This window comes from Saccopteryx leptura, chromosome 10, assembly GCF_036850995.1.
Source record: "Saccopteryx leptura isolate mSacLep1 chromosome 10, mSacLep1_pri_phased_curated, whole genome shotgun sequence".
In the NCBI taxonomy this organism is placed as follows: domain Eukaryota; kingdom Metazoa; phylum Chordata; class Mammalia; order Chiroptera; family Emballonuridae; genus Saccopteryx; species Saccopteryx leptura.
Window position 1 is genome coordinate 11516581 of NC_089512.1, and position 24587 is coordinate 11541167.

The window sequence follows — 24587 nt, forward strand, 5'->3', positions numbered from 1 at the left end:
GATGGCCCCAGCTTCCCTCCTCCAACCCGGTGCCACAGGGGGCTTCTCTGTCCCCGTAGTTCTGATCAAGTCCCAGAATTAAGTGTCATTGGCTGGCTTAGGCTGTGTTCCCATCTTAGCTGAGCCAGTCACTGTAGCTAAGGGTGCTTTGATTGGCCGAGCCTCACATATCCACCCAGGTCTGGGGAACAAGTCAACCTCCCCAGACTTGGTCTGAGAGTGGGGAGAAGGGGCTTCCACGACGAGGAGGTGCTGGCAGCACGGGTGGGCCGCCTTCCGTGGCCCCGGCGATGGGCTTCCCAACAGTGAGGCCTCACAGGGAGACTTTCATTTGTGAGCCCCTGTGCCGGGCCTCCTGCCTGGAAGGTTACGGCCAGCGCTGCTGCGCTGTCCTCTGCTAGGGGCCCCCCAGAGCCCAGAGTGTGCAGAGAGCTGTGGTCATGTAGACGCCTCCTGTTCCACTGGTTTTCATTTCTGTAATTCACCTCACCAAGGGTCTAAGAACACTTTTCTAGCATTAATTAACCTTCAGGATCAAATCAGATTCTGTCACCCACTGCCCCAAACCCTGCTGAGTGAGTGTCTCAATCTTGGCTCTGAGGATTTACCGCATCTGGCCTCTGTCCTCTCTGACCTTGCCCCTGACCTGCCCCCTCACTCACTGAGCTCCAGTCACACATGTTCCGCCCCAGGGCCTTTGCACTTACCCTCTTCTCCTTCAGTCTCTGCTCAGATACCACCTTTGCAGTGAGGCCTTCCCTGACAATACCACTGTTCATTCCTTTCCCTGTTCCCCTTCCAACGGACATTTATCACCATTTGGCATCATCTGTCACCCCCACTAGGATATCAGCTCCTTGGGGAGAAGGACTCTGTTTTGTTCTCAGCTGTGTCCCCAGCACCCCTAACAATGCCAAGCACATATCAATAGTAGGCCCTCGGGACATATTTGAGAAGGAATGAGTGAATGAGAGGCTCCAACGGTGTATGTGTGCGGCACGTGAGTTCCCAGTCTGTGGCAGACCAGTCACGGCGCAGCCTGTGGTGGCCGGAGCGCTTGAGGAAGTGAGCGATGGAGTGGTGGGCGGAGCCTCCCTCCGCATTCCCGCTGGTGGTGGAGTGAGGACTTCAGCTGAACCCTAGACCTAGTGCTGTTCGCTAAAGCATAGCTAATCTCTTATCTCCAGTTCGGACAGGGGTTGAGGGGTGGGGACCGCTCCTGGAGGACAGACGCAGAGGTGGCCGGCGGGCTTCCTCTCACGTCTGGCCGTGGCTCTGGCAGAGCAGGGCCAGCTGCCTGGACGCCTGTGTCCTTGAGCCGAGGGAAGAAGTGCTGTCACCCCTTAGCGATGTCTGCCACGTGCTCAGGCAGGGGCTGGGAGTCAGGACCCCGGCTCTACTGACTCGCTGTGGCCTCTGACAAGTCCCCTTCCCATGCTGGGCCTCCCCCCCCCAGTGGGCAGGAGCGAGGGACCAGATGTGGTCGAGGGCCCGCCCAGCGTGTGGCGCAGGACTGCACTTTCTGGTTCCAGAAACTGGCCGGTGAGCGTGACGCCCTGCAGAGCGAGCTGGGAGAGCTGAGGAAGAAGGCCGAGGGCCTGCGGGCCCGGAACAAGGTGCTGTCCAGCGAAGTGAAGACCCTCCGGAGTCAGATGGGGACCCTGGTAGAGAAGGGTCGGCATGACGACGAGCTCATCGATGCCCTCATGGTACGGCCCAGCCCGGGCCCAGGCCCCCAAAGCATGGGCTGCTCACCTACCCAGGAACCCGTGACCGGTCCCAGCCACAGTGAGCCCTCACTTCCCCTTGCGTAACCCAGGATCCCACTCCTTCCAGAGGGGCCCCCGCCCCAAAACCCGCCCCAGGGACAGGAGCAGCTCAGAGGTCGCCCAAGGGCACACAGAGGTCACGTTGTGTCAGGCCAACGTCAGGCACCAGCCACTGGGCCTGTGGACTCCAAAGGAGAAAGAAATAAGTGAGGGGGGAGGAACAGGACCACACCCCGGGGTACTCTTCATCAAGGAACGGAGGACGCCTGATGGGCCAGTACACATTCTGGTCCGTGTGATAACAAAGCCCCTTTCCGTCTGGGCCCTTGGGGAGCAGTTTATAACTGTTAGTCGCCAAGGGAACCCTAGGGTCATATATTATAATCTTATTTCACTGATGGGGAAACTAATACTTTAGTTGGTTAGATAAGTCATCCAAGACCATCCAGCTGAGTTCAAACTGGGTTTTTCTGACTGTAAAACCTCTGGTTAGCGACGCTGCACTGCCGTCCTGACCCTAGTCTGGCCGGTTCTTTCTGGTTCTTTCCGGGACCTGTGGCTCCTCAGAGTCTTGTCTCTGAATGCCAGGTTGTGCCTGGGCTGGTCATGCCTGCTTGACCCGGTCCGTGAGCGAACCGATGCAGGCTTAGGTGCCCCTCTTAGTCCACGATCATTTCCCCAGGCGGGGCGTTGAGGGGGCACAAGAGATCCGGAACCCGGGCCTGCCTCTGTGATACCACACCGGGTGACCCCAGGCCAGTTGCATCCTCTCTCTACGTCTCGGCTCCCAGTTTTAAAATAAGGCCAGGGGCTGAGTGTCCTCTGAGGTCCCAGCGTGCCACCACCCTTGGTCACTGAAGAGGGCACCGTGAGAGCTGCCAACGGGCCCCGCCCTGCCGCCCACCAGCGGTGTTCCCTCGGGCTCCCTGTGCCTCATTCTCCTCCACTGTGAGGTGAGGACACAGCCCCCTCCTGTCCCAAGTCACTGAGATGGCCTTTCCTGGCCCCTAAGCAGGAAGCTTCCGCCTCAGGACTGTCCCTGGGGCATCTTCAGGGGATGGGGCCTCAGTCAGGTGCTGAAGGGTCCCCGGCCAGGGACCCAGGAATTGCCTTCAAGGGCAGTCTCCCAGCAGAGTGGGATAGGGTTTTGTTTTACCCAAATATCTCACCCACTGGCTGTTGTCCCAAGAGCCCCTTGGATGTCCTCTTTGGCCCTGCTCTCATGGAGAAGAAAGTTGGGGAAAGGAAAAGGGCATGGCCCCCCACCTGCCTGGTGCTCCCCCCAAGGGCAGGCCAGAAGGTGATCCTCCTGCTTTTCAAGGGGACGCTGTGTCCCACTGTTAGGGTCCTGAGGTTGCAGGCAGAGGAAGAGGGAGGTCTTCCCTTGTCCTTCCTCACCCAGGGCTGTGGCTGACCCTCCCGCCCCCCTGCTTGGCCCCCAGGACCAGCTGAAGCAGCTACAGGAGATCCTGGGCAGCCTGAGTCTGCAGGAGGAAAGGGCGCGAGCATCCCAGCACCACCTGGACCAGCAGCTCAACAACGAGGCTCAGCGGAGCAGCAGCCTCGTCGCCCAGCTGCAGGCCGTGGTGGCCGAGCGGGAGGCCAGGGTGCGGCAGCTGGAGCTGGAGGTCGGGCAGCTCGCTGTGCAGGTGGGCAGGGCGGGCGCGGGCTCGGCCCAGCGTCTGTTTCCGAGTCCCGGCAAACCCCTCCACCGGCCAGGGAAACCTCAGCCGCTTCCCCACCTTCCCACCGGCCGTTGTTCAGGCTGCGCCACGTCCCGCCTGGCTCCACTCTGGCTCCCTGCTCCCATCTGACTCCCCGGCCCATTCTGCACACGCCTTTCCTCTCTAACGTATGGACCTGATTGTCCCCCTGCTCTGCGTAAAACCTGTCCGTGGCTCTGGTCCTCACCCAGTCCTCCGGGGTCCTGGCTCCTTCCAGCTCACCACCGCCCTGCCCAGCTGTGGCCCTCCTCCTCAGGATCCAAGCTGGCAGCCAGAGCGCCAGCCCTCACACCCACATTCCAGGTAGCAGGAAGCCCACTTCCTCTTCCAGCCTGCAGGGCACCATGTGGCCAGCTCTTGCTGCCGCCCTCTCTCCTTTTCAGCCACACTCTGGCCATAGGAAGGTCGTTTAGCTCCTCACACGGCCCCGCTCTCCCCCCACCCAGGCCCGAGCGCATGCCTGAAGCACACGCGTTCCCCACACCCCCCCCCCCCCCAGCCTGGCAGCTGCCCCTCAGCCTTCAGCTCTTACCTCGTCTGAGTGCCTCCAGGGAGCTCCAGGGCCCCGCTCTCTGCTGCCTACCCCTCCTGGGCACTCTCTGACCTCCCCGTGCATCCCCAAGCCACGCTTTTGTCACACTGTGCAACCATTTCCCAGTTTTCTCCCCCAAACCCGCCGTGAGGAGACAGAGGCCACGGTAGATCACTGCGGTAGATGCTCAGCAGATGCAGCAAAATGCGTGAGCTGCTGGAGACACTCTGACTCAGCCCAGGCTGAGTGCAGCCCGGGCTGCCGGGAGACGGCACTGTGGGCACTGTGGGTACTGTGGGCACTGCGGCGCCTCCCTGGTGGTGGTGGTGCTGGCAGCGAGGGCATCTGGTGACCTCTGGGGAGGAGGGCTACTTGACATTCACACAGGTTTCCCAGAGCCAGGCTGTGTCTGTGTCACATCCCTGTGCTGTGTCCCCAGGGCTCCGTGGTCCAGTCACAGGCCAGGGGGCCCAGCAGCCCCGAGCCCGGGCTGGTAGCTGGCTAGTGCTGGCGGTTTGCCCTGCAGCCGTCTGTCTCTCAAGACCGTGGCAGCCCAGGGCCACAGGGCCAGCTGCATGGAGGACACTAAAGCCCCCGAGGCTGGGGGAGAGCCAGGGCTGAGGAGGGGTCTGGGGACAGAGTATGTGTGGCCCTGAGTGGGGGCATCTCCTCACGGTCCTCACCCCACGGTCTCACAGTCGCTCACTGGGGAGTGAAGTCTGAGGGGGCACACGGGACAGTACAGCATCTTCACCTCACGCTCTCCTGGCTTCAGGCACAAAAAAGGAGGACCGTCCTTTTTTGATCCGTCCCCTAAAGGTCACCCACCGGGCAGCTCGGGGCCAAACACCAGATAGGCTGGCGCATGCTGCAGGTTTTCTCAGGACAAACGGGGCTGGGGGCCGCCAGGTTGTCTGGGGCTCAGACCACCCGTCCACCCCTTGCTGACTACCTGCCGGGGTCCTCCCGAGCCCCTTCTTCAGCCGGCCGCACCGGCTGTCCAGCAGATGGAGGGCGGTGGGCTTCCGGCTCTCGCTGAGGCACTGTGCGCCTCTCTGGCTCCAGGGGTCAGGAAGACCCCAGTGTCCCCAGCTGACAAAGGCAGCTGGCCTCAAGTCACACCTGGCAGTGTGGGTGGGGCTGTCAGGAGCAATGGGCCCACTCAGGACGTCAGTCTCTGATCTGCCCCGCAGGCCGGGCCCTTCCCTTTGGGACCTGAATACAGAACAGCCTGCTGGCCCACACCGCGTAGCTCCTTTTCTGAAGAGAGGCATTATTAGATGTCATTATCATGCAAGGAGGGCCTTCACCAAACAGGCCTCGCTTTTCACTCCAGAAAAGAAGCCTCTTTCATGTCCCCTGAAAGTCCTGAAATCAGGCCAGGGCCCCCTCCCGCCTCGTCCAGGCCTCGGAGCCAAACCCTGAGGATCGCCCCGGTGTCCGTCCCCTGCAGCATCATAAAGGAGTGGGCCAGGAGGCCAGTGGGCCCGAGGTCAGCCCCGCCCACACCAAGCTCCCGGAGGACCCGGGCCCCGCCAGACCCCTGGCCTCGGCGGGCGACCACGTTGGCAGACTCGGATCTTCTCGGTAAGTAGAAATGGGCTGGCGGGGTCGGGAAGTGACTATTAATTATTCAGAAGAAAGGATGTTTGCTGCTGCCTCTGCGGGGAAGCCACAGGTGCAATTTCAAAATGGCCGTGGCGCTGTCCTTCCCACGCGCGGCCTCGCTGTTCCAGCAGCCTGCCCCGCGTGAAGGAGCCGCGAGGCCCAGACATGGTCACTGCAAGAGCGCCTGGCTGCAGCTCGCTGCGAAATCCTCTTAGAATTCACCTGCTTCTCGGATTCACAGCGCAGACCTGTGTGGGATTGTTCGAGGCTCTGATGTCTCCTGGTTCTCTTGTTCTGAGCAAGGGTTCTGGAGAGAAGAGCAGCGAATGAATCCACAGGGCTGCTGGGAGGGCAGCACTGGCCGCCTCCTGGGGCTGCCCAGACCCTGCTGGCCCCTGCTCCCCGCAGTGACGAGCGCTCTCTGACCTCACACAGCTCTGTGACCAGCCTGGGCCACACCCTTGTGGAATCCGCCCCCACACGGCCTTCCCTGTCCGGTCCTGGCGGGGCCTCACCCAGGTAGGAGCCCAGGACCCCCCGGGCCCTCTCAGTCCTTCCCATCCTGGATCGCTCAGCCGGGGTTGCCATCCCATTAAAAGGAGGGGAAACTGAGGCAGACCAAGCCCAGGAACCCTTCCAAGGTTACATAAGGACAGGGAGAGTAAGGGCGGTCCGGGGCTGTGTGTGAGGTGTGTGTGTGTGTGTGTGTGTGTGTGTGTGTGTGTGTGTGTGTGTGCTGTGTCCGGGGCTGGCCTCTGATTCGCCGCCCAGTGTTCCCGCCCCCGCGGAGTTAGCAGGAACCTCCCAGGACCTGGAACCCGCACCTCCCCTTGTCTTCCCTCGCCCACGGGCCCACTGAGAGTCGGTCTCCAGGGGTGAATCCCACGGGCCCGCTGAGAGTCGGTCTCAGGGGTGAATCCCACGGGCCCGCTGAGAGTCGGTCTCAGGGGTGAATCCCACGGGCCCGCTGAGAGTCGGTCTCAGGGGTGAATCCCACGGGCCCGCTGAGAGTCGGTCTCCAGGGGTGAATTCCAGGGCCCACTGAGAGTCGGTCTCCAGGGGTGAATTCCACGGGCCCACTGAGAGTCGGTCTCCAGGGGTGAATTCCTGGTCATATGCGTTCCCACTTCAAGGCACTGATACCCTGTGGGTTCTCCGGCCCCATCTTTGTGATAGAATCAAGCCTTTGGGCTAAAATGGGCCCTTTGTTCTCCCTGCCAGCTCGCAGACAAAGGGTGGCTTTGTCCTGAGCCCTGCCCACTGGAGCCAGGCCCCGGCTGTCAGCCCCACCCCCCAGCCCTCAGGCAGGTCAGCTCAGGTTCAGGTCAGAGCCGGGAGTGGGACCAGGGCCACCTTCACTGTCTGTGTGGCCCCGGGCAAATCGGTCCTCTCTGGGTTCTGCTTCCCGGCAAGTACCGGAGGCACATCTGGTCGGACACTTGGCAGCACGGGGACTGTGGGCCCAGGTCAGGCCTGCAGCTGCCCCTCTCATGAGCCTGGAATCCAAGGGCGTGGGGGTGGGGGCTGAGGAGAGGGCCAGCTCTGAGCCACAGGGCTCCTAGCACAGTGTTCACGCCGCAGAGATGGCCAGGCTCTGTCTCTCCGAGGTTCTAGTCCTGGCAGTAGGAGCGGGGAGATGGACAAGGTGACTCCTCAAGGTCCCTGTCAGGCCTATGTGGCTGTGACCTTCGCACTCCACTGGGACGTGGGAGCCAGTGTGCCCCTGGGCTGCCCAGCCTCCTGGTTCTCAAGCTTGTTTCTTCCACACACACACCTGACCATGTGCGGGCCCTGCCTTCATGGAGCTCACAGTCCCCTCCCACCAGTGACCGGGCAGGCGTGCATGGGGCGGGGGTGACCCCAGAGACCGTCTATCGGGGATGCGGGGAGACTGGTGGGCTTGGGCGTAGGGTGGGGGGGGCCATCAGCCCCTTCCTCCTGTTGCTCCTCCCCACACGTGAGATCGTGGAGATGAATGACTAGAGCGGGGCTTTCAAACTGCGGTGTGCATGCAGGCCAGCCGGGATCTGCCATGTGGGTCCTGGTTCAGAGGCAGGTCCAGGCCAGAGTCTGGGGTCCTGCGTTTCCGACAAGCTCGCGGGGGATGCCCCAGACGCCGACTCGGAGACCGCACTCTGAGCAACAAGGCCGTAGAGTGTATTTAAGAGTCAGACATGGAGGAGCCCTCATCCTCAGAGCCTGTCTCCACCGGCCCACTCCCTGTGCAGAGGGATGACAGGGACCCGAGAAGGAAGAAACCTGTCTGAGCCCACAGAATGAGTCAGCCCTTGGGCTCATGTGCCTGTGTCCTGGGATGCTGGACGAGCACAGTCAGGGTCCCCAGGATCTCACTAGGACAGGTCAGGGCAAAGCAGAGAGCGGCTTGGGACTCCTGCATGGCCTCTGGGGGCTGGGCGGAGGGCAGAGCTCACCTTCTGTTCTGACCCCAGCCAGCAGGTCAGGAGCCGGTAGGCAGGCCCGGTGGGAAGAGGGAAGCAGTGGTGGTCTGCGTCAGGGCTGGAGAAAACAGATCGGGTCACAAAACCAATGTCCGGGCTCCTGAAAAGTGGGCTGGGCCTGGAGCCAAGGCAGGGTGGGCAGGAGGGCTGGGGCAAGCCGGCACTGGGCAGGGAAACCAGGCCTCTGGCCACACAGGGACCCAGAGCACCCCAGGTTCCCAGAAAGCCAACTTCCATAGTAGCCAGACTAATTGTGGGCCCCTACAGGGACTGGATGACCAGAGGAGCTGATGCAGCTCTAGCTGGCGGGGTCTGAGTTTGCAGCCAGTGCTGAGAGGTCTAGAGCAGGCGTCCCCAAACTATGGCCCGCAGGCCGCATGTGGCCCCCTCAGGGGAGGAGGACCAGGAGGGGAGGAGGACCAGGAGGGGAGGAGGGCCAGGAGGGGAGGAGGACCAGGAGGGGAGGAGGCCAGGAGGGGAGGAGGGCCAGGAGGGGAGGAGGCCAGGAGGGGAGGAGGGTCAGGAGGGGAGGAGGCCAGGAGGGGAGGAGGGTCAGGGGGGGAGGAGGATCAGGAGGGGAGGAGGGCCAGGAGGGGAGGAGGACCAGGAGGGGAGGAGGGCCAGGAGGGGAGGAGGCCAGGAGGGGAGGAGGACCAGGAGGGGAGGAGGACCAGGAGGGGAGGAGGGTCAGGAGGGGAGGAGGATCAGGAGGGGAGGAGGACCAGGAGGGGAGGAGGGTCAGGAGGGGAGGAGGGTCAGGAGGGGAGGAGGACCAGGAGGGGAGGAGGACCAGGAGGGGAGGAGGACCAGGAGGGACTGGGTTAGCTTCCTTCTCTCTGGCCCTCACTGATGACCACTGATGTCCTTCAACTCTCTCCCACCATTACAGGGGGAAGTGTGCCTTCATGTAACCCCTCAAATGACCTCATTCTCCCCATCCTGGTCCCCAGGTTCACGGACTCCCTGGAGCAAAAGAGCTGGCAGGCACAGGTGACAGAGTTCAAAGCTCTCTGGCAGGCGACTGAGGTGGAACGGGACCGGCTCACGGAGTTCGTCACAGTCCTGCAGAAGCGGTAACGCATGGTGCTCAGGGACCCACTCTCATGGGTCTACGCCGGTTAGGGGTGGACAGCCCGGCACAGGGCATCCTTGTGGGGCAGGGCCGGGGTTCGTCCGTGACTGGGTCCACCTCACTGGAGAGGTTGGCTCCCACAGTGTCTGTCCAGGACATTCCCAGACACAGCTCGTGTCCCCACCCGAGTGCCCCACAACCTTGAGGCCCTATCGTCACTCTGTGGTTTGCCCCGTCCCGCGGGACTGGTGCAGGCCGGTGGGCGTGGGGTGGGAGTCTCTGAAGTAGTTAAATCAGTCAAATCAACCAGCAGCGACTCACATCTATGGCACTGTCCTGGGCACCCTGGGCGGCTAGTCCGAGGTCTGGAATTACAAAGAAGAAGAGAGCCGCTGACCGGGAAGCTGAGTCCTCCCTGGGGAGGGCGAGGGAAGGGTGTGCCCGAGGCAGTGGACCAGGAGCTGTGGTTTTCTCCAAGGGCTTGTTGACAGGTTTCCATTGAGATAAATCAGGGCTCCTCACTCAAGTGACCCTTTTGGCAGGAAATGCAGGTGTTCAGGCCAACACATGGCCTACCCATGTGACCTCCTCAGTGAAAATATAAAGCACACCACTGAGCTTCTCCCCTAACAGGCCATATCACATGTCAGTCAGGGCTCCTTGGTGACAGGCAATAGAAACCAATTGCGGCCAAGTGAAGAGAAAGGCAGACATTTGGAAGGTGCTGGCAGGCTCCGAGGCACAGAGAAGGAGAGAAGCCCGAGAAGGTCCAGGAACCCTGGAGGCAGGAACCTTGGGTGGTCTCCCCCAGGCCACTGGAACGGGGAAGGCCTGATGGCTTTCAGTTCTAGTGCCCGTGGGGTCTGGGAGAGACGGTCTAGCTGGCCTGGGTGGCCCTGGTGTCCCTCTCTGGACAAGGCCAGACACCTTGACCGGAAGTGCCTCCAGGGGCTCACCGATGGGGGAGGAGCAGTTTGCCAAAGAGAAGAAAAGAATACAGTTACCGAAGGAGGTAGGGATGCTGGAAGTGGTCAGCGCTGCCCACCACCTCCGCAGTGAGAGTGCTCAGCGTTCAGCCTTCCCCCGTAGTGTCATACGCAGGGAGCCCCTGGTTTTCAGACACACACAGGTCTACGAGAAAAGTAACAGCGACTCCTCTATAATGGGCGGTACAAGCCTCTCTGGTCTACCAGGTGGACACTCCATTCAGGCTTTCTCTCCTGCTTCCTCTGAGCTGCACCCGAGTTTGGAGGGGTTTTGTGAACCAAGGTGACTCAGTTATCTATTTCTGGACTGAAAAAAGCACCACAAATGTAGCGGCTTCAAACCCAGTGGTTTGTTTTTTCTCATGATCCTGTGGGTTGCCTGGGTGATTCTGCTCCACGTAACCAGCCAGAATCACTCGCAAGCGCACTCAGCCGGAGCTCAGCAGGGGCGCCTCGGTTCTGCTTACGTGGCCTCTCTGTCCCTGTGGCGTCTCGTCTTCCAGGGTGTCTCCATGCACAGCTGGGATTAGGGTGACCCAGGGCTCACGATTCAAGGGGGCACTCTACTGTCATGCCCATGTGATTCCATCTCAGCCAATACCCTTGACCTTATGGGATCTTATGCCACTAAATAGGTATCTTTTCCAAAAGCCTGTAGCTTTCTTTGTCTGTGACTTCCATCTGAGAATTTGTGTTTGAACAGTAAAGCATAAAATGTTCTCATTTTTGCAATATTTGGAAATATTTTGATCGTTGCAATTAATATTTTCTGTTTGGCATGATTTTTCTTTTCTTTCTTTTTCTTCCTTCTTCTCCTGGATAGTGTTGGATGGATCAAGTTTTATTTCCCCCTCTTGTATACAAGTCGGAAACTTAAACGTTCTAGCTCTGTTCTTCTAGGGCTTACCCTTCACATTTAACGCCAAACTCAAAGTCTAAGGTCAGTGGGTTTTTCCATTGTCACTAGAATACATTTAGAACGCATTGACTGTGGTTTGCCAACGTGTGTCTTTTGTGTTACTATTTTCTAAAATTTCTCTTCTGCATTCTTTTTTAAAGCCCTATGAAACGAACCCTCCACAGCTGTCTTGTTAAAGAGCAGCCAGGATTCACTTACTTTTGCCAACGTGCTTGAAAATGTCTTCTCGCTGTCGCCTCTTAGGTCTCAACCTTCCCTTTGGGCTCAGTTCTTTTACTGCAGTGGACCTTTATTTAGTCCAGTGAGGCCACGCGAAAGGCAACGTCTGAGTCTTTGTTTATTTTTAAATGTCTCTGTTATGCCTTTCTCCAGAGCGAGACTAGAATTGGACCTGGAGTTCTAGAGAGGTGGGAAATTTTTTTTCTCAGCCTGTTAACTTCGCGCATCCACTATTGCTTTAAAAGAAATGTGTTGTCTGCCTGACCAGGCGGTGGCGCAGTGGATAGAGTGTCTGACTGGGATGCCGAGGACCCAGGTTCGAGATCCCAAGGTCACCAGCTTGAACGCGGGCTCGTCTGGTTTGAGCAAAAGCTCACCAGCTTGGACCCAAGGTCTCTGGCTCCAGCAAGGGGTTACTCGGTCTGCTGAAGGCCCACGGTCAAGGCACATATGAGAAAGCAATCAATGAACAACTAAGGTGTCACAATGCGCAACAAAAAACTAATGATGCTTCTCATCTCTCTGTTCCTGTCTGTCCCTGTCTATCCCTCTCTCTGACTCTCTCTGTCTCTGTAAAAAAAAAAAAAGAAGAAAAAAAGAAAAAGAAAGAAATGTGTTATCAGTTTGCTGTTACTTTGTAGATGTGTCCTTGCTCTCTGGCTGCTTCTTCAGAGACCCTCTTTGTCTTTGGCATTTTGAAGTCTTGCTTTGATGTGTGGAGGTATTTTATTGCATTTCCCCTACTTAGGAATTAGTGTGCCCTTCAGTCCGCGGACTTCCCTCTCTCTGTTGCCTTTCCTCGCCCACATTGCCCGCATTCTTTTCATCTAAAATTCCTAGTCAACATGTCTTAGGTCTTCTTATCCTTTCTTCCACTCTTCTGTTTTTTAAATGGATTTTAGAGAGAAGAGAAAAGAGAGAAAAACATTGATCTATATTGTTCCACTTATTTATGCATTCACTGGTTGATTCTTACATGTGCCCTGCCTGGGAATCAAAGCCGCAACTTTGGCAGACAGGACGACGCTCTAACCCACTGAGCTAACTGGCCAGGGCTTTTTCTTCCACTCTGAAATGTTCTTCATATTTTGGGCTAATTCCTGGGTGGTTTCTTCAGACCCGTCTTCTGGTTTACTCAGACTCTTCAGCGGCACTGCATCTGTGTGACACCCGTTTTAATAGCTGTATTATTTTTTTCTAGCTATCCTTTATTTTATTTTATTTTATTTATTCATTTTAGAGAGGAGAGAGAGAGGGAGAGAAAGAGACAGAGAGAGGAGAGAGAGACAGGAGAGAGGAGCAGGAAGCATCAACTCCCATATGTGCCTTGACCAGGCAAGCCCAGGGTTTCGAACCGGCGACCTCAGCATTTCCAGGTCGACGCTTTATCCACTGCGCCACCACAGGTCTCTAGCTATCCTTTATATGTGTGTGAAACCCCCTGTTTTCTCTCTTACAGCATTTGTCCTTTCATTAAGATTTCTTGCCTTTCCCTTTTAATAATCTTAAACGTGGTCCCTTTAAAGTTGCTCTGTCATCTTCGTTATCTATAATAGGATGCCAAGTAACACCCAGTGACTTCCCCTCGCGGTGAATTACCTCCCGCTATGGTCTGTAGTTTTGTGAGCTTTGCTTCTGTGCGTTTCTTTCTTTATCGTGGGAGTTCTTAGGTCATGAAAGTGCTCCTCCAGAATCGTTCTGCTTTTGTTCCTGCACAGCGTTGGGGGTTTCAGTGGTCTCTGGTTGGCAGTTTATGCGAATGGATTGGTTTAGGATTTCCTGAACACATGAGAGCTGGCCTTGTTCTCAATTTTCTCGTGATGGGCGCTCTGCCCCCACTCTGCCCCCCCACTGAGGCCCTGGTCGACTGACTGCAAGCTTCCTTCCCTCTTCCCTGGCGCGCAGATGAAGACTGTCTCGGTCCTTTTATCAGAAACAAGGCCCTCTTGTAGGGTTTCCAGAATTATGCAGAGAACTCACTGGCTGCCTTTTCTGAGCCCAAGTTTCTGTCTTTGGCCCTCACACTGGCATTCAAACCCCTGAGTTATGCTATTGGAAGTTTTATTAGTTGTACTATGACAAATGAATCCTTACTTATTGCAAAAAGCCTCCTTTCCCAACCTCCGATTTCCCGTTCTCCATAGAAAAGCTTTGTCAGAACTTCCAAAATGTCTTCTTTGCACATCCCAATAATATGTATGCATTATGTGTCTATATGTATACGTATGTGCACAAATATACCTATGTGTTATTAAAAGACAAACTCCCACTAGACACATCTTGACACTTTTGTGGGAGTATATCACTATCATAAATTTCTAATGGGAATTGCTGAGTCACAGAACGTGCACATTCAAAATGTTCACAAATAATGGCAAATTGTCCTGTTAAAAGGAATCAATTTACATTCTCACCACTAATGTGAACTACGGACCATTTCTTCCCCATACCCTCCCCTATACTAAGTTTTATCAACGGTTAACATTTTTGCCAAACTAGAAAGGAACACTAATATCTCGTTGTTTTTTCCTACTTTGCTATAACCAGAAGTAGGATGAGCGTATTCTTCACGTGTTTGTGGCCTTTTATGCATTCTTTCTGTCAACTACCTTTTTTATCTTATTGTACATTTTTAGTGACTTGTTTCTATTTTTTTCTTTACATCTCTAAAGAGCTCTTTATAAATTATGTATAAAGTATCATGTTGATAATGTGTAATATTGATCTTCAAAGAGACCTTGTATCATTTGTATTAAATTAATCCCTGGGTAGGGTAACCTTCTTATCTGAGTATCTTTACAAGCCTCCCAACAGTTATAGTCCTCATGAAAGCAAAATTTTTAATGTCAAAACATTCATTCACTAATAACTTGATTACTTAATAGTTGTCACTTCACATTGCCACTCAGTCCATTTGGTCAAATTCCCAAAAATAGAATGAAAATCCATAACAAACTAAAAAGGGCAAATCATTAAAAATATTTAGAGTTTCACGGGCATGATGCACATGGTGTTGGGGAGCTGTTAGGACCACACTCAAAGCCATTAGCAAATGCGAGTCTAGCTGCATTAGCTCAGCCCATGACTGAAGAAGAAAAAACTCACTGAGAACAAAGGCCAGCCAAAAGAGAAGAATCACAACACCAGTGGGTCTGGAAGTTCTCGAGTGGGAACTGAACCCTTTCCACAGGCAGAGGGGCGGCCTAGGCTGGGCCACATGGTCGCGTGAGGAGGAGCAGGCTTCATGCGTGTTTGCAGGAGAAGCCGTCGGGCCTGCTGATGAATCGGATGCTGAAAGCCACGAGGAAGAAAGAGAAGGCAACAGTGACTCTCAGGCTTTTTGGCCAAGCAACTGCCACCTGAGTGATGGTGACATTTATCAAGATAGGCACATTTATCAAGAGAAGGGGAGAAATCCAGACTTTGGTTGTTCCTAAATCTGTGTGAATTCATGACGTGCTTTATTAGCATTTTATAGGATGTTTGCCGTAAGTTTCTTTCAGTATTCCCCCATCACAAATGGACTACAAACTTAAATGGAATACAAGCATTAACGGAAGAGGTGACAGGCAGATAAAAAGCGCCTGTCCCGCAGATAACTAGTCCCTGTCTGCTACATAGTCCTCTGCTTCAGTTCACCCTGAATTACATTAGCATTAATATTTATTTGTTCTTAAATTTTTAATACTATAAATTTTAAAATCAGGTCATTTGTTATACACAATCTTCTGCTACTTTATTTCACTTAGTAACAGATCGCAGACATTCTTCACGTCAGTACAGATTTTTTATGCTTACGGAGTATTTTATTTGTGTTAATCCACTACGATTTATTTACCATTTCTTCACATAAGGGTATTATATGGATTCTTGAGGCACGTGCTTTTCCCCACCATCCTATGACTTGGAGATCTGTCTGTGTCTGTACAGATACCTAGCTCTACTTCACCCTTCCTCATTGCTAGAGCAGTGTTGGCCAGCAGAACTTCTGTGATGAGGAGTTCTATACTCTTGTGCTGGCCAATGAAGTAGTCATTAGCGCATGTGGCTTTTCTTTTTTTTTCTAAGCAAGAGAAACACAGACAGACAGAGAGAGACAGAGAGAGGGACAGATAAAGACAGACAAGCAGGAAGGGAGAGAGATAAGAAGCATCAATTCTTCACTGAGGCTCCTTAGTTGTTCACTGATTGCTTTCTCATATATGCCTTGACTGGGGTGGGGTGGGGCTGCAGCTGAGCCAGTGACCCCTTGCTCAAGCCAGCAAACTTGGGCTCAAGCCAGCGACCCTGCGCTCAGGCTAGTGAGCCTGCACTCAAGCCAAATTAGCCCACACTCAAGCTGGATAAGTCCATGCTCAAGCCAGTAACCTCAGGATTTCGAACCTGGGTCCTCTGCGTCCCAGGCTGATGCTCTATCCACTGCACCACTGCCTGGTCAGGCAGCACACATGACTTTTGAGCACTTAAATGTGGCTAGTGTGACAGAGGAACTGAATTTTTAATTCTATTTAATGTTCATTAATTTTATTTTATTTATATTTATTTTTTATTTAGTGAGAGGAGAAGAGGCAGCGAGACAGACTCCCACATGCGCCCTAACTGGGGTCCACTCAGAAAGTCCACTAGGGAGTGATGCTCTGCCCATCTGGAGCATAGCTCTGTTGCTCAGCATCTGAGCTCTTCTTAGCACCTAAGCTGGAAGCCATGGAGTCATCCTCAATACCTGGGGCCAACTCGCTCCAATCGAGCCATGGCTACAGGAGGGGGGAGAGAAAAGAGAGAGAGAGAGAGAAAGAGAGAGAAGCAAGAGGGGGCAAGGGTGGAGAAGCAGATGGGTGCTTCTTCTGTGTGCCCTGACTGGGAATAGACATCCACATGCTGGGCTGGTGCTCTCCCACTGAGCCAACTGGCCAAGGATAATTTTAATTTACATAACTACACATGGGCATTATGCTGGCAGCCACTGGGTTGAACAGCACAACTCTCTCATATTCCATCATATTCCATGGTGTGAATATGCTACCACTTACTCTGTCTTTACCCTATTAATGGACCTTTATGTTGTCTGAGGATTTTTGCTTTTGCAAATAAAGTTTCAAGGAACATGCTTGAACAAGTTGTGTTAAGAGGTGCTGTATACTGTGTTCGTATACTGTTTTGTGTTAGTTAGTTGTATACTTTTCAAGATTGTCACCGTTCAGTTTCTTCTGGACTCTTCCCAAGGTGCAAAGACCACTTCCAACACTCAATTTCCTGGTGGCCACTCTGATCCGCATGTGTGTATGTAACCTTTGCCTGGGCCAAATCTCAGGGAGTCCTAGCCTTCTAGCTGAGCCTCTAGTATCACCAGAGTCTCAAACGCCACACCGAGCCGCAGGAAGGGCCTTACCCCAAGCCCCAGCCACAATCAACAAGTCCTTCATGTGAAATAACCAAATAACAAGGTCTTCAAGGTCCAGGAATTCATGACAAGCACATAGAAAATAACGGTAATAATCACCACAAATAATGTTAAACACAAAGCGATCACTCTCCAAGAGAAGCAACAATTAAGGAAACCTAACCATTACCTTCCTAAGATAACGCCCTGTGGTGGACAGGATTTTGCCTCCCATGGCCCTCACTCCCTGCTGTAGTGTTTGTGGATTCTCTATATTATATGGCCAAAGGGACTTTGCAGACGTAATTATCATCGCGGACCCTAAAATAGGAAGATTATCCTGGATTACCAGGGATGGCTCAATTTAATCACTGAGCCCTTAACAGCAGAGAAATTTCTCCATCCGGGGTCATCTCTGTCAGAGAGATACTGCAGAAGCCAGAGAGGGTCACGGCGTGATAAGGTATTGCTCTGGCTTTAAAGATAGAGTGGCCACGTGACCTCTTAACGATGATGACCCGGCCAACAACTACCTGGAAACCAGGACCTCAGTCCTTCCATTGCAACTGAATCATTCCAACAACCTGCACGAACCTGGAAGCAGAGTCTCCCCCAAACCTCCAGGTAAGAGCGCAGGTCAGCGAGCACCTGGATTCTGGCCTGTGGAACCTGGAGCAGAGACGCCAACAGAGCCTGCCGAACCCTCTGACTTACAGAACTGCGCGGTAATAAATCTGTGTCATTCTAAGCTGTTATATGTTTGTGGTCGTTTGTTACCGCAGCAATAGAAAACGAACACACTGCCTAATATTCATTCATTCAGCCAAAACATGGCACTATAACCACATTGGGAGGTGCAGAGGTGATTCTGTTTGGTAAGGGGAGAGTATCAAAATAAAACTAAATGCCTGCGTTGCACGGCAGGAAGTCAAAAGATTATATGGAAACCTCAAAAGTAGCAGCATAAGCATCTGTGGAAATAAGGCAGGAAACAGTCAAAACAGCTGCTAAAAGTCATAGAAGTGGTTGCTTCTGGACAGCAGGGATTGGGAGCGAGGAGGAGTTGGGGGAGTGCAGACCTTTTCATTTTAAGCCTCGGAGGGAACAGTAGGGTTTTAAAATGCATGTGCCTGTGTTACCGCCACCAAAGTTAAGAGCAGCCCCTGGGAGTTGTGCCCAGGTCTGTGAGAGCCGGGGCAGGAGGGCGGGGGTGCGCCGGCCCGCGGGGCGCCAGGGCGCGTGGCAGCCCCTCCGTTTGGTTCCCAGGGTGGAGGACAGCAACAGCAAGCTGCTGGAATCGGAGCGGAGGCGGCGGGAGGAGCGGCAGCGCGCCGTGCTGCTGGAGCAGCACCTGGAAAAGATGCGCCTGGAGCCCGGGAGGATGGAGGCCGCTCAGCGCGCAGCCGCCAGGGGCAAAGCAGGTAGGAGCCCGTGCGCGGCGGTGGGAGGGGGCGGGGGGGGGGGGACGGGACGGACGCCTGCGGCTAATGGAGGAGCCAGTCAGCATCCCCAGGAAGGGAATGTGGGCAGCAGAGGCCTCCGTCAGGGTGAGGCTGTGCCTGCCCCTGCTGCTGGGTGTCCTCTCCTGGCTGCCTAGCCAGACCCGGGAGCCCCAGAGTGCCATCGCCCCAGGTGGTCCTGGCCCAGCTCACCTGGGAGCCCACAGTGTAAGGTGGCAGTGCCCTCCCTGAGTGTCCTCAGCCACTGCCCCCAACCCTCTGTTCTGAGCTGGCTTGGGTCGTGGGGCAAAGCTGGTCTGCTGGGGGGTGGGGGTGCCGTGGCTGACCAGCAGGGAGCACCCTCCTGCAGCAGCCTCTCCACGGGCTTGGGGACCGGGCTCCTCTGTCGTGTGCTCCCTCGTCCTCCACACTCAGCTTCCATCTGCTGGTCTAAGGTGCCTGCTTCGGGGTCCACCAGCAGCAGAAGGGGAGGAGGGAAGGGGATGACCTGCTCCTTGACTTTTAAAGGAGTGACCCTAAAGTTGCTGCTGTCACTTCTGCTTTCCTCGCCCGGCCCAGACCCTAGTGAAGTAAGAGGTTACTGCTCTACTAATGGTGGTTCTCAAGGGACAGCCTCCAGACCAGCGGCATTAGCACCCTGTGGGGCTGGGACCCACCGGGGGTGCGGGATGTCAGAGCCAGAGCCCTTCTGGGGTGGCCGACCCCCCAGGGAGGAAGGGTCTCCAGTGGGAGGGGCTGGGCCTGCCTCCTTCCAAGGTCCGCTTCTCGCCCCCTCGAGACACTGGAGTGGAGGTGCTGCCCCCCTGCCCTGCCTCTCAACACCCCAGAACTCCCCTCCCTCCCTCCGCCTAGGACTCTCAGACCTCTGTTCCCAGCCCCGAGGAGAGGAGAACGGGAGACACAAAGTGGGAACTGTGCCCAGCTCCCTTCTCTCACCAGCAGGGCCAAGGCTCACGGGGCCTTCCAGGTGCTGCTGGGAATCCAGGCTGACGAAGGGCCCGGGGCTGAGCCCTGCTGACCCTCCTGGGCCTCACACCCCTCAGGGCGTGGTGTCTCCAGGCTTTAGGCTCCCCTCCTGCTGACCATGGCAGGAAAAACCATCTAGACCAGGGGTCTCAAACTCAACTCAGCATGTGGGCCGCAGAGCAAGATCACAGCCGTTGGGTGGGCCGCACTAGGTCTACAAAAGGCAACTGTTACGCAACACTTTTCTCACTGCAGTTGAAAACAAAAAAAAAATCAGTACAACAAGCACAATCGTACATGCAGTTTACTCAGTGTCACAAAACGACCAGAAACTGTAGTTCGCATCACAACTGCTGTTAACTAAGCTAATATCTAGCTAAGATGCTAGAGAAATGAAAAATACAAGTAGGCCCCTAGGCTTACTTAATTTTATCCAAAATATTTTGAACTTCGTGGATTAGTCTGCGGGCCGCACAAAATTGTTCGGTGGGCCGCGAGTTTGAGACCCCTGCTTTAGACAGTGAAGGGCAGCTCCACGTGGCCTCTGACACCTGCTGGCCTGTGACGGCGGCAGAGCCGCGCTCCTCGGTGGAGCATGGCCCAGCCCCCAACCTGTAAAGGCGGAGGCCTGGTTCTGGGATTGGGTCCCTCACACACCAGCTCCAGTCCGGTGAAGGAGAGAGGCGAGAACAAGTAGGGCAGTGAAAGACGTGACAGGTTAGAGATGGAGGCAGGTGCTATGGCTTGAAGCAGAGGAAGGAGACAGGTGGTCTGAGAGAGCAGCTGTTTTTCTATGTGGTGGCCAGCGAAGACCTCCTGACCAGCTGACATCTGAGCAAAGATGGTAGAAGTGGGAGGGAAGGAGACATACTGATACCTGAGCAAGAGCAGGTGCAAAGGCACTGCGCCGGGAGCTTGGCTGGAGGCCTGGAGGAGCAGCAAGGAGGCAGCAAAGCCAGAGCAGGTGAGGGCTGAGGTCAGAGAAGCCAGGAGTGCTAAGGAACAGAATCACATGCTATAGAGTCTTGAGGGCCAAGTGTGAATGCATTCAGGCCTCACTAAGTTCTAGAGGCGAGAACTGTTATTCTCTTGTCATAAATGAGGAAACCAGCTCAGAGAGGTTGATGGTTTGCCCGAGGCCACACAGCAGGGTGTGAAAGCCAGGTCTGCTGATGCCAGGTGATTTCCCCTGAGCCACACCGCCCTGAGAACCACACTGCTCTTGAGGCCTCTCAGCGCAGAGCATTTCTGATGCTATCATAGTGCCCGAGTTTCCCACTGGTTGGGCTTTGATTTCTTTTTCTCGGAGCATTCTGTGGTTCCTGACCCCGGCCACCCTGGACCCTCTGTATGTGTGTATGGAGCTGCTGGCCAGGATGGGCACTGGAGGGGGGGCACCCTGTGGTATGAGGTCCTCAGAGGAGGCGACTGCCTAGACTCAGGCTCAGCCTGTAGGCCAGACCTGAGGCCTGGCCACCTTCTGGAAACTTGTAAAGTAGAAAGATGGACAGAGGATTGAGAGGAACCACCTTGCTACAAAGTCAGCTATAGCAGAGGCCAACGCCTGTGTCCAGGGGAATGCAGAGCAGGTACCCTGGAGGACTTCTGGGGGGAGGCAAGCCTCGTCCTGCACCTTGAAGGAGGTATCCTGTTTCAACAAGGGGGAAAGCAGGACGTAGGCAGCAGAGGGAGGAGAAGGAAAGTGTTGCCACAGGGCCATGGCCTCATCACGGAAAGCGGATGCTACTGCCCCACAGGTCTGCTCACCTCTAACACCAGGCACCACCCCAGTGGGAGCGAGAGGAAGGCCCCGTCTTTCACCCAACTCTCCAGCATGCCCGTGGAGTCCCAGACGGAGGAGCTGACCACCAGGTGCCCCCTGCCCTGCCTTCCCGAGGGTGGCGTTGTCTGGGTGGAGGGGCTTCGATGGGCAGAAGGATCACATCCCTCCCCTTTGACTTCTTTTTGCCCAGAAGGCTGGTCCTGCTGAGCCGTGGTTTATTGGCCGTAGTTCAGTGACGGGCCATCAGGAAGCAGAGTGACTCAGCCATGACCCTGATAACCCCAAAGCCCTAAGAGAAGTTTTGTTAAACATGGGTTGCTGAACCCACTTTTCTCGCTCAGTTAAACCTCTCAATCAAGTTCAGTGATGGGAAAGGAAGGAAGGGGAGCCTCTCTCAATTAGTACCATCCTTAGGACAGCTAACATTTTGGGGAGCTACCTGGTACCAGGAATGTGGGAGGGCCCAGAGAGGAGCCCCACATGGTATTCCCCCCAAGGGTCCGCGGGCGGTGGGACAGGTCAGAGAGAGCCTGCGCCTGAGAAGCAGCCACGCTGAGAGTCCCACCCCGGGGCCACTGTGCACAATCACGTGCACATGCGCGCACATGCACGCACGCCGCTCGGGCCTCACTGAGCCCTCTCCGTGTGGTCCACAATCACGCGCACATGCACGCACGCCGCTCGGGCCTCACTGAGCCCTCTCCGTGTGGTCCACAATCACGCGCACATGCACGCACGCCGCTCAGGCCTCACTGAGCCTCTCTCCATGTGGTCCACAATCACGCGCACATGCACGCACGCCGCTCGGGCCTCACTGAGCCCTCTCCGTGTGGTCCACAATCACGCGCACATGCACGCACGCCGCTCGGGCCTCACTGAGCTCTCTCCGTGTGGTCCACAATCACGCGCACACGCACACACATGCACGCACGCCGGCTCGGGCCTCACTGAGCCCTCTCTCCGTGTGGTCCACAATCACGCGCACATGCACGCACGCCGGCCCGGGCCTCACTGAGCCAGCCCTCTCTCCATGTGGTCCACAATCAGGCGCACATGCACGCACGCTGCTCGGGCCTCACTGAGCCCTCTCTCCGTGTGGTCCAGGCTGGCCATCCAGGTGGAGGAGAATGCAGTGCTGAAGGCTGCCCTGGACAGTGCCCTGCGGGGGAAGGAGGAGGACTTCCGAGTGTACCACGAGACCCTGGACCAGGTGAAAGGGGTCTTCCTGGATGCCCTGAGGCAGCAGAAGGCGGACAAGCACTAGGATGGCGGCCCCGTGTCACCCTGGGCCGACGGGGCAGCCAGCTCCGCCCCTGCTCCTGGAAGAGGCTCCCTGAGGTAGCAGAGTCAGCAGAGCAGGCCAGGAGGGCAAAGCAGAGGCCCTGGCAGAGCCCTGCAGGGGCCCCTGGGCAGGCGTGGCCGCAGCAGCAGAGAGGCCCAGCAGCCCGCTCGGCATCAGCGAGAGCTCTGGGACAAGCTGCGGACAGACGCCGTCTCACGGACAGGTGCCCGTGGCCCGTGCTAGGGCCCAGCTGGAGCCCTGCGTGCCCACAGGACGTCATGTGCATAGGAGAGCCCTCGTGCTCCGGGCTGGGAGCATCCCCCAGCCCCAGCCCACCCCCTCGCCAGGGCACCCCTGTAACCCACGGCTCCATCTGTGGCCATCCCCACCCTCTGCAGACTTGGGGCCACCTGATTGGCCCACTCCTCAGGGCTCTTCCTTAGATGCAGACCCTCGGACTTGTAATAATAATGATAATGTTCAGAATCGCTGTAGCTCCCAGTGAGTGAGCATCTGCGGAAACCGGCTCCAGCTACGCACCTTGTTTTACACACGCGGAGACTGAGGCTCGCAGAGAGAAGTTGAGCTCATATTTAACCCTGGCCTGCCTGACTCCAGAAGCGGGGTCGTCCTGTGAAGCAGAGCAGCCAGAGGGGGTGAGCCCACCCAGCTGCTGGGCAGGGCCCCCCCAGCCAGTCGCTCCAAGAAGCACCTCCGTTTGCTCCCCAAGGCTGCAGCTGGTGGCTGGGGGAGGGGGGCGGAGGGCAGAGGTGGGGCTGGGCTGCAGCTTTGGGCCAAGTCCAGGCAACGGCATGGTGCTCCCCTCTCCCTGCAGCACAGGGGTGAGCTGGGCGGGGCGCCGCTGCAGGGGAGCCCCCGGGCCTGACCCCAGACACCCTGGCCACATAGATATAGACACACACAAATTCCCAGACCCAGGAACACCCACTGCAAGTGTCCGCGGACAGGCCTGTGCGCACATGGGCTTGTGTGTGGGTGTGGACGCATGTTCCCACACATAAAAACCGCTCTGTGTCACTTGCGCAGTGACTCACAAACTCGGGAGCACAGACTATGAAACCACCCCTCCCCGGGGGACACCACGTAGGGCCCCTGTCGGCTCAGGTCCTGCCCCAGGTGTATGGCTGTGGAGGGACCCTGTGCTGAACGAACCCCCAGTCGGGGGCCTTGAGCCTTCCGGGGGTGATACAGGCCTAGAGATCCCCCAGCAAGGGCAGTGGAGGCCACCAGGATGAAGAGAGGAGTCTGACGGGTCCTGGGGGTCCCGGGGAAGGAAAAACTCTTCTCCGATTCTTGGCAAAGAGAAATGGCCGGACAGAGCGAGAGAGAGGACCTGTGCTAGGAGGGGACAGTGTGACATGAGGAGTGGGCCAAACGCAGTTGGAACCTCAGGTCGAGTAGTTGGGACCTTCACCTGCAGGCAAAGCAGAGTCCCCGAGGTGATCTGAGTGTGTGGGGTGCAGGCTCTGGCCCCCAGCGGAGTCCCTGGGAGAGAGACGCAGGCATAAGAGCAGCCATCGTTCTTCGGGGGTAGACAGAGTGGCAGGGGTCCCTGGGGGGGGGGGGTAGAGGTGTGCAGGGTCGCATGGCTCACACCCTCACCACCCCAGGCTGGTTTTGCTGCTCTTTCTGGCTCAGGACTGGGTCTGAGGGAGAAAGGGGCATCGGTCACAGGGTCTGAACAGGGGGTGCATGGGGCGTGTCTCGTTCTCCACTCATCAATGTTACTTCACCTCCCTGAGCTTCCCAGTCCTCATCTGTGAAATGGGGACAATAATAAAACCCTCCCTCCAGGGAGGGTGTCAAAGGATAACATTAGGCTGATTATTAGCTTGCTGTTTACTTCTGAACAAGGGACATGCATCGATAGACTGATTTCGGTCCACAGAGATAAAAACAGAATTTGTGTAAGAAAGAAAGGGAGGGGGGAGGCAGCCAGGCAGAGTGAATCTAGTCGGCACACTTGGGGGTACACTGTTGGCGTCTTGCAGAGATCAGTCCGGCATTCAGTTCTTGCTTAGGCCAGAGGGGAGTATAAAGACAACGGTTTCGTTGTACAGGTTCCGCGGGCATTGCTGCAAGCTTTGCGGGGGAGCGGTGGGCCAGGGGTCCCTGTCGCGCCTGCTGGCCCCTGCCTTCAACACCCCTGCTTAGTCAGACCAGGTCTGCTCCGTTCCCGTCAGAATCTCTTCTCAGGCATCCCCAAGTTAGAAACTGTCAAGTGCTGGCACACAATAAGCTCTCAGACTGAACATGAGCCTCAGTATTGTCTCCATTAGTTCAATAGATCAAACCGCTCCCTGCCCCAGGCACGGGGGTCCCGGGTGAGGCAGACTCGGTCCCTGAGCTCCAGGAAGTCCCAGCCACCAGCCACTGAGCGGGCCGTTTGTCAGGGTCCGTGAGCGCC

General features: G+C 56.2%; 1 protein-coding gene across 3 annotated transcripts in view; it reads left to right on the forward strand.

Moving 5' to 3' along the window:
* The window catches only part of CCDC13 (coiled-coil domain containing 13), a 48825-nt gene extending 26176 nt beyond the window's left edge, over positions 1–22649 (forward strand). For 2 of the 3 annotated variants that reach the window (XM_066351375.1, XM_066351376.1), the window contains exons 9-16: positions 1533–1709; positions 3212–3418; positions 5479–5612; positions 6069–6152; positions 9043–9165; positions 17935–18089; positions 20852–20966; positions 21982–22649. In XM_066351375.1, the coding sequence (XP_066207472.1) occupies positions 1533–1709; positions 3212–3418; positions 5479–5612; positions 6069–6152; positions 9043–9165; positions 17935–18089; positions 20852–20966; positions 21982–22141 (1155 nt within the window). In that variant the 3' untranslated portion in view covers positions 22142–22649. The remainder of the gene's footprint in view (positions 1–1532; positions 1710–3211; positions 3419–5478; positions 5613–6068; positions 6153–9042; positions 9166–17934; positions 18090–20851; positions 20967–21981) is intronic. The other variant, XM_066351377.1, reaches the window with a different exon arrangement.
* Positions 22650–24587: the final 1938 nt, after the last annotated feature.